This window comes from Elephantulus edwardii, unplaced genomic scaffold (assembly GCF_000299155.1).
Source record: "Elephantulus edwardii isolate Elephantulus edwardi_28Jun2011 unplaced genomic scaffold, EleEdw1.0 scaffold00045, whole genome shotgun sequence".
Taxonomy (NCBI): Eukaryota; Metazoa; Chordata; class Mammalia; order Macroscelidea; family Macroscelididae; genus Elephantulus; species Elephantulus edwardii.
In genome coordinates this window covers 15820627-15829349 of record NW_006399795.1, presented here as the reverse complement: position 1 = coordinate 15829349, position 8723 = coordinate 15820627, and the positions used below count along the sequence as shown (strand labels likewise).

The 8723-nt window shown below is 50.1% G+C and overlaps 1 protein-coding gene across 1 annotated transcript in view; it reads left to right on the top strand.

Annotated features, from left to right (window-relative positions):
• The first annotated feature begins 1745 nt into the window (after positions 1-1745).
• Positions 1746-8723, top strand: part of PRKCZ (protein kinase C, zeta) — a 142210-nt gene continuing 135232 nt past the window's right edge. The window contains exons 1-2 of the mRNA XM_006885824.1: positions 1746-1816; positions 5524-5645. Coding sequence (XP_006885886.1) covers positions 1746-1816; positions 5524-5645 — 193 coding nt within the window. The remainder of the gene's footprint in view (positions 1817-5523; positions 5646-8723) is intronic.

The window sequence follows — 8723 nt, the reverse complement described above, 5'->3', positions numbered from 1 at the left end:
CAGGGAGGAGTGATAGGGAATGGCAAAGGACACACTGACAAAGAAGATTAATCAGAACTGGCTTTGACAAGCACTGTAGCACTTGGACAAGAACAAACTGGGAGGAGGGTACAGAGAATAGTGCAACAATGAATGAATGGAAACCCAAAATCTCTGTAAATGTTTATGAAAATTAATAAAATATAGAAAAAAAAATGTTTGAATGGGGCTTCAGTTTCATTGTTTGCCCTCATATTTTCTGTAGCCATCACTCTGCTGGTGACAGAGGCTGGGACAGCAAGAAGACTGGACTGGAGTGGAGGAAGCCAGGATGAGGGGGTGGAGAGGGTCTAGGTTCTGCACGGTTATGGAAGGGACACATGATGGCTTTTTCTCCCTGTGTGATGGGAAGCAGTTTGAGGCCTGTGTTTAACAATACGGGCACAGTCAGTATTTTAAGGTTATTTCCAAGTTTAAGGTTAATTCTGGTCTGTAGAAAATTGTCTGGAGGCAGGGGTGGGAGGGTGGTAAGATAAGGCAGATAGAATGGCCTGTTAAAAACCAGGTGAAGGTGTACCTTGGACCAGACAGCCCCAATGGATGGTGGGAAATGCCTGGAAACTCTTTGAAGGTGGGGCCAGATGGACTTGTTGGTGATGCAATTTTATGCACATTTTAGTTTTTAAAAACTGTGGGTTTTTTAAATGTCAACCAGTGGACAGAGGGTGCAGCGGGGCAGCTCTGTGTCCACCAGGGTGGCTGTGTGGCGTCCACTCGCGGGCACACAAGAACAAGCGAGAGCACCCCGGGACCCCGGGAGCCAGGGGTACCGTTCACGGGCTGAAGATCAGGGGAGCAACAGGAGGGATGGGAGGATTGGGTTTGCAGGAGTTGTGAGAAAAGTATGAGCCTTGATCACCATATATTAAACATCACTGGCGCCCCGCTCCTTGTTCGCATTAAGCCAGAGGCATCACCAGGGAGGGAGGCCCCCAGGGCTCGCAAACGCTGGTCCTAGCTTTATGATTCCGTAGGTCTGGGTAGAGCCTGAGAAGTTTAATTTCCAACAAGTTCCCAGAAGCGCATAGTCTGCGGTCTCGGCCTCACTTTGGACCGCTGTCCCCGCGAGCCCACTTTCCAGAGAAGCTCAGGGGGATCCGGGGAGAACGTGCTGGCTTCTTCGGCCAGGCCACCCACCGTGCGTTGCTGGGCAGAGCCGGGTCGCGCGCACTCCCATTGGCCGCAGGTGGGCCGCGCCCCGCCAGACAGGTAGTGAGCCCTGCGCCTCTGCGATTGGGCCGCGGACGCGGGATCCCCTGAGGATTGGCTCAGGTGGCGGCCTGACGGCGCCCTCATTGGCCACAGGTGCCACCGCCCCCGCTCCAGGATCGCCGCGCCCAGCCGATTGGCCGCCGGCTAGGCCTCGGGTCGGCCATATTCGGACCCCTCCTCCTTCCCCTCCCCCGGGGCACCTATCGCCCGCACTCGGAGCGAGCGCGCTGCCGTCTGGTCGCGCGCTCCGGTTTGGCCGCGCCCCCGTCTCCGCCCCGCGGCCCGGTCCCCGCCCCGCGCCCAAGTTCCCCTGGAGTTAGCAGAGCTGGCGTCGGTTGTCTGCGCGTCTCTCCGTTTCCACTCCGTGCTCTACCTTCCGCGTTCCGCCGCAGGCCACACCTGATCTCGCCGCGTCCCTCGTCAGGTGCGCCCCCATCCATGGTCTGAGCATCGGCGCAGCCTGAGGCACGGTCCTGACGGCCGCCGGGAGCGCCATGCCCAGCCGGACGGGCGTCAAGATGGACGGGAGCGACAGCCTCGTCCTCCTGAAGGCGCACTACAGCGGGTGAGTGTGCGCCCCGACGGCCCGCAGACCCGACCGCGGGCGGCGGGAGGTGCTTTTGCGAGTCCCGAGCCGGGGGCTGCGGTCGCGGGAAGACAGCGAGGCCCTTCCGGCCCAGGTGCGCCCCGGGAGGTTCAGACGCGCCAGCGCCGAGAGGCGGCCCCGGGCGCCCTTGAACGTCCCCCGCCTGAGCCTGGCTCTGGCTCCCGAGGCTCAGGGTGGCCGGGCCGGACTCGGCAGTGCGGCTGGGTGGAGGCGATTCTCGGCCTTTGCTGAGGATCCCGGTGGCGGAGCGGGCAAGGGGGATGGTGGCAACGGTTGACATTTCCACTGGTTGACATTTTAAAAACCCACAAAGTTTTTAAAAACTAAAATGTGCATAAAATTGTGCACACTTCAGATAGGTTAAAACAAATTTATAGAGTTTCCTAAACTTCTCTGCAGCTTTTTGGACTAAAGCTCTCAGGTAGAAAACTAGTGTCTTGCAGCTGGGGACAGGTGCAGCCAGCGGGCGCGCAGATAGGGGCGTGAACCGGGGACGCTGACAAGGGCGGCGCGGTTTGTCTGGGGTATTTCCCAGGGCTTGGGCTTTTGCATCTGTCTGCGCGCCGGACGGCCTGGACTCCACTTATCTAGCTGTGAAATGGAACGAGTCGGCACCTCGTAGGACTCAAAGGGCAGCCCCTGGTAGAGTGGAGCGGACTCAGTGGCTTAGCGAAAGGAAGGCGCGCATTGGAGGGGCGAGCGTGGCTCTGTCGCTAGGTGCCCTCAACTTTTGGGACCTTGGGGCTCCTGGAGGGGAGCCTGCATACCAAGTAGAGGGAGGCCCAGTGTTGCCCAGGCTGGTGAACCCCGTAATTCAGTTTTAGTGATTTGGAACTTCGTTCTTAAGAAGAAGCAAGTTCAAACCTTCCTCAGAATTCCCGACCTAGACAGCGCTCTGCGAGTCGGTGATCTCTCATCCTGAGAAGGACCCACAGCCTCTCTTGATAACCAGCCAGGCCCCTGGAGCAGTTGACGCCCTAGGGTGTTTTCCAAAGTGGGCAATCTCCTTTGCGTGCGTGCGCGCGCGTTTGTCTCCAGCCCCCTCGCCCTCAGGGCTTTCTAGAATTGTGTTGATGGCAGAGCCCAAAGGAAGTATTTTGGGGTGGGAGGGGGTAGGTTTGGCCAGCAACTTCCTGAGAGGTCAGGGGTGCTCTCCTGACCCCAGATGGTAGATTAAAATATATCCACGAAGTTTTGGTCCTGCAATGCCTGCAGGTCCTGGCTCGCCTTTTGGGAACATTCTGTGTAGAGGCCTTTTCCCAGCCAGAACGACCCTTTCCGTTGAGCATCAAGTAGCATGTCTGAGCACTGGCGCGAGCAGAGCGCAGACCCAGCGCCTCCAGACATGAGTGTGGCCACGCTGGGATGGGCAGGACCTGAGCCCCAGGCTCGGGGTTGCAGGGAGGGAGAATCCAGGGTGCCGGTGGCCCATCGCAGAGTTGGAGGGCCCTGCTGTGGGGAGTGCTGCAGCGGCTCAGCCCACCCCGTTCCTTGGGCCCCTGGGGAGTGCTTCACTTACCTGGCATCCAGTAATGCGACCTGCTGACTCCAGTTTCAAGGACTGAGAAGGAGGCTGCGCCCCCACCCTGCCTCTTCCTTTACCCCATTCCCTTCCCTCTTCCACTCTCCCCCAACAGCCCCGTCCTATTACCTTTCTTCCCCCTACCTCTCCTTTTCTCTTCACTCTCCACCCCTCCCTCACACTTTCCTGATGCTCCACTTCATCACTTACCTCCTCTCCCTCCCTCTCTCTATCCCCTATTCTCCTTCCCTCTCCTCTGTCCTCCCGGTGTCCTTTTGTTCCCTTCCCTGTCCCTTTGTGCCCACTTTCTTCCCTTCTCTCCACTTCTCTTTCTCTTCTGGTCCTCTCCTCTCCCAGGCCTCCCCATCCCAGCCATTCTTCCTGACACCTGCTTTTTTTCTAAAGCTTCTACATTGGCTACTTCTGGAGACTCAGTACTCTAGGACCCAGGATTTTGAGAGTGGAGAGGTCTAAACTTCAGAGCTCAGCAGTTGCTGTGTTCTGGGAAGTGCTCACTTAGATGGAGTGACTCAAGTGTGAGGCTGCTATTCAGAGGAAGGCTGTGGGTTCCCCCTGAATCAAGTCTGGGGGCTTGGCAGTGGGCACTGGACTGAGGCATTCCTCATGTACACACACTCATGATGATCTTGACTATCTAAGGTGTCTTGGTTTATCAGGGAGACTTTCATTATAAAAATGGGATTCAGGTAACCTTGATGGGGAAACCAACCATGTTAATGGCAAGCAGAACTTGTGTTTCTAGAGTTTGGGGTGCCTGGAAAGTCCTACATCATCCCCAAACTGTTAGTTTGCTAAGGATTGCTGGAATAAAGGCCCATAACTGGGTGAGTTCTAAGAAAAGAACTTTATTATTTCCCAGTTCTAGGGACTGGGATTTGAAACCAGGGTATTGGCCTTCTTGTTGATACCTCCTGAGGCTCAGAGCATCTGTTCCTGCCTGTCCCCAGCTCCTGGGGGCTTCCGATGTGGCTGTCTCTCCTAGCTCTGCAGCATTCGTAACTTCTGCAAAGTTGCTATATTCAAACAAGGTCACATTCACTTGTACTGGGGTTGGGATTTCAGTGTCTCTTGTTTGGATGACAAGTTATGAGACTTTTCCTCTGAGTCTAGGTTTTTCTTTAAAAAGTATCTGGCCTAGTGGCAAGACGCTGCACTGCAATCCCAGAGGTATGCGGTTCAGATCCACCAGATGCTCTTGCTGGAGAAGGAGGGGGCAATCTCCTCCTGTACCAGTCAGATCTGATTTGACGGTACACATAAAAATAATACAATAAACATTTTTTTAAAAAGTATCTGAAATTGTGTAATAGCTGTACGGAAAGAGTGTAAACCATTCCTCTAGACTGAAAAAACAAAAATGCCGAGTTTTGATAGTGAAATTCCTTCATTTCCTCTCCCATCTCTTCAAAGTTATCACTCTCATGTTCTTTGCAGGAGTGAGCTTTGGGGGAGGAGTAAGAGTTTTTATCAGATAGTTCAGAATTTTAATCTGGTGCCAGGCAGGTGCTGCTGCCTCACTTTCCACTGGAAAGAAGTGATTTTCTGATCTAAGGGTTTCCCTGTGGGAGTCTCACCTTGAATTTTCTATGTGGCTTATGCAGATCAGTGTGGCAGATAGTCATATCTTCTTTATACAGGAGAAATTAAGGTCACAATTTTTTTTTAAAAAAACAGCAATAAATGATGGTCAGCTTTATTTTGTGTATATATGTATGTGGTTAAACACTTTTTTTGAGGGGAGAGAGTTCATTTTATTTTTTAAAAAAATAACAGCTTGATGGCAGCTACTCTGTAGTTAATTAATAAAACTACTGTGTGAACTGATTACTGCCAAGATAAACTAAAATAAAAACTTTATTTTAGGAAAAAATAACAGCTGTTGTTAAATCAACTTTGTGCAGATTCTATGATCGGCTGATTTTCAAGATAGATCACCAGGATTTTCATCTAGAGCATCTCCATCTCTGGGTGAACTTGAACCTCTGCCCTTCAGCCAGCAGCTGAATTTGTTCACCATTATTGCCACCAGGCGCTCCATTTAATTGATACCTTGCCCCATCCATAGTCAGTATTGTGTTTGTTTCATTCTGGTGGTGAGATGGCCCTTGTCCTTTCTGCCCAGGGACATTGTGATCACAAGCCTGAATGCAGCCATCACCTTCGAGAAGCTATGTGAGGACTTGCGGGAGATGTGCCGACTGTGTCAAGACCAGCCGCTCACCCTCAAGTGGGTCGACAATGAAGGTAGCCCTGCCCCCCCCCCTTCCTGAGCCCCAGCATTTGACAGTCCTACAGCTTTGCCGGATCATCTCTGTGCTTGGCATCCCTGGGCATGTTGAATACCACAGAGCTAAATTTGTGCAGCCAGCTTCCCTCTAGCAGGAACCTTTGGAAGTGATTTCCAGGAGGGAGATGGGTTGTTGTTGATTTAAGGGAACCTAGGTGTTGGGGTGGGGTTGTGCTGATGGATGTCCATGGGGGCCCCCTCTCCTGAACACCAGGAAGAGGGCAGCAGGTATCTCCCAGCTCCACTTGGGTGGGTCTTTTCCCGCCTCGTCTGACCTTCCTTCCTCATATTCTGGCTTTTTCCAGAAGCATGAGCTCTTCATTTTCCCAGGAAACATGGAGAGGGGAGGTGAGCTCAGCCTCTCTCTCTCCTACCCCCTTCCTGTCTCTTTTCTCTGTTTCTCTGTCCTCTGTCTCTTTCCTGTCTCTGTGTATGTTTCTCTCTCTTTCCTCACATCTCTCCCTCCCTCGTTCCCTCTCTCCTGTATTTATCTCTCTCACCTTCTCTTATATACACACACATTCACACACTCACGAACACATACTTAGTTAGGAAGGAGGTGGCTCTGAAGCCTAGAAGAGTATCCTTGGTGCTGGGTTATTTATCGGTTCTTATCCAGCAAATCAGCGGTCTTCTGTGGCCCCAAAACCTATAGCATACTTTGCTGTAGTCATGTCACTTTAACAAGTTTTTACTCCCATCTCCTCTGAGCCTTCCAGTCAGACGAGGCCCAGAGATGCTTCTTAGATGAACCATCATGATGGCTGCCCAAGGAGTACTCAGTTCAAACTTGTGTTGGTGGGCAATGGTGGACCTGAAAAAACGATGTTCATAAAATGTATCTGACCAGTGAATTAAAGAAGTATTTGGCCACCTTGGGTGAGGAAGTCCATTCCCTCGTGTTCCTCATCAACAGAGGATGGATTAAATGCAGCGTGTGGAATATGACTGGCCAGGAGAAATTTTTTTTTCATTATTATTAAATTTTATTAGTTTTAGTGAACATTTACAGAGATTTTGGGTTTTCATTCCTTCATTGTTGCACTGTTTTCTCTACCCTCCTCCCCAGTTCGTTCATCTTCCCCCCTCCCCAATGTCTGTTTTAATTGTCCAATTGCCACAGTGCTTGTCAAAGCCAGTTCTGATTCATCTCCTTTGTCAGTGTGTCCCTTGCCATTCCCTATCACTCCTCCCTGAGAGAGACTTCACCCTGAGTCATAAGGAAAAGGGGATGGCGTAGTCTCTTAGCTACTTCCTGCTGAAATGGGACGCTGTAGGTTTCAGGGTGAAGATCTTCTCTCACTACTCTAAAGGGCCCCTTTGGCAGTAGGAAACACATAGACTATTATGGAGATTGATTTTGGAATTTAGATGCACTCTTATTGATTGTGCTTAGCCGTACATGTTCATATCCTTGAAGATGTATCATGGAAGTGTTGCAGCCTAGAAGATACAAATTTAACTAACAAGTTAAAAGTACATGAGTCAAAAATTAAAAAGCAGTAATATTCCGAGTAGCGGTTCTAATAGTGGCACAAATCAAGTTACAGAGGGAAGGTAGTTCTTAGAATAAAAGGCCTATAGACTAGCACTTAGTCTATTATAGTGTAGAGGTTAGGGACCACAAGATGTAGAGGCTCAGCTATGTCATTTATGGTTCTTAAGTCCTGGAGGAAATTCCATCTACCCCTGGGTTGTTTTACAACTCGGAAGTTCGAATGCAAGGTAGAGGTGTAAAGTAAGGAACTGCTTATGAGGTTTTCCGTCCATTCCAACAACTAAGAAATAGTGAGAAGAGTTGGGACCTCAGAAGGCTTTTAGGATGGCCAGGAGAAATTTGAGGGACTGAGCAATGGCTATTATCTCCAAACCCAGTGTGCCATTATGATGTTTGATGTATCAGTGAGAGTTACCTATAAGAACATGCCTAACTGGCATAGGGAGCTGGTTTGAGTATGTGCAAACACCCCATTTTGTTTGGCAAAGTGGACATTAAGGACCGGAAAGTTAAGGCAAAATCCATTTTCCACTGAAAGAAGAATCTTCAGTACTATAATATTTCTGTCAAAAGTAACTACAACCTGGAAAAGCCTTTCCTTTGGCTTGCTAGAACTGATTGGAACCCCTAACTTTGTTGCCATGCCTGCTCTTGTCTCACCACAAGTTGTCATGGACCCAGCTTTGGCAGCATGACATGAGCATGATTTAGAGGTTGCACTGACAACTGCTCTCCCAGACGAGGATGACGATCTGTGAGAGAAGAAGCTGGAGCCCAGTGTCAGAGGTCTAGTGTTATAGACAACTATCCAGTGATGTCAGTGGTGCCGCATGAGCAGAACATGTGCTCATCTTTGGTTGGGATGCTGAAGGACATGAATGTCTTTGGAGAGAGAGTGGCAGTAAGAAAACCCTTCCATTTTTTGGACCGGTATATTTAGCTCTTTTGGAAAGCACCTGTTTCCTTCTTGAGTTTCAATTAGAAGATTGCACATCACAATATTCTGTGGTAAAATCTTGTTTATTACTGTCATTCCAATGACTTTTTGTTTAGAACCAGGATGGAGTTGTATTTCAGATCTTGTAAAAAAAATTATAAATGTCAACGGTTGTAGGGGATCTTCAGGCTTTTTGTTCATAGAGTCACTATGAGTCGTGCTTGACTCAAAGGCAATCAACAGCAACTTATATGCATATATTCACAGATGCATTTACACAAATGGGTATGAAGTAATGTTATGTGCCATTGAGTGGCTTGCGACTCAGAGTGACCCTATGTACAACAGCCCTAAACCCTGCTCTATCCTGTGCCAATCACACTGTCTGTGACACACCCATCCCAATTACCCCAATCACTGAATCAATCCACCTCATAGAGGGTCTTCCCCTCCTGCGCTGTCCCTCCACCCTCCCAAGCATGATGTCATTCTCCAAGGACCAGTCTCTCCTTACAAAATATCCAAAGTATGTTAGACAGAGCCTCAGAATCCCTGCCTCCAAGGAGCAGCCCGGTTTAACCCTCTCCAGGATGAATCTGT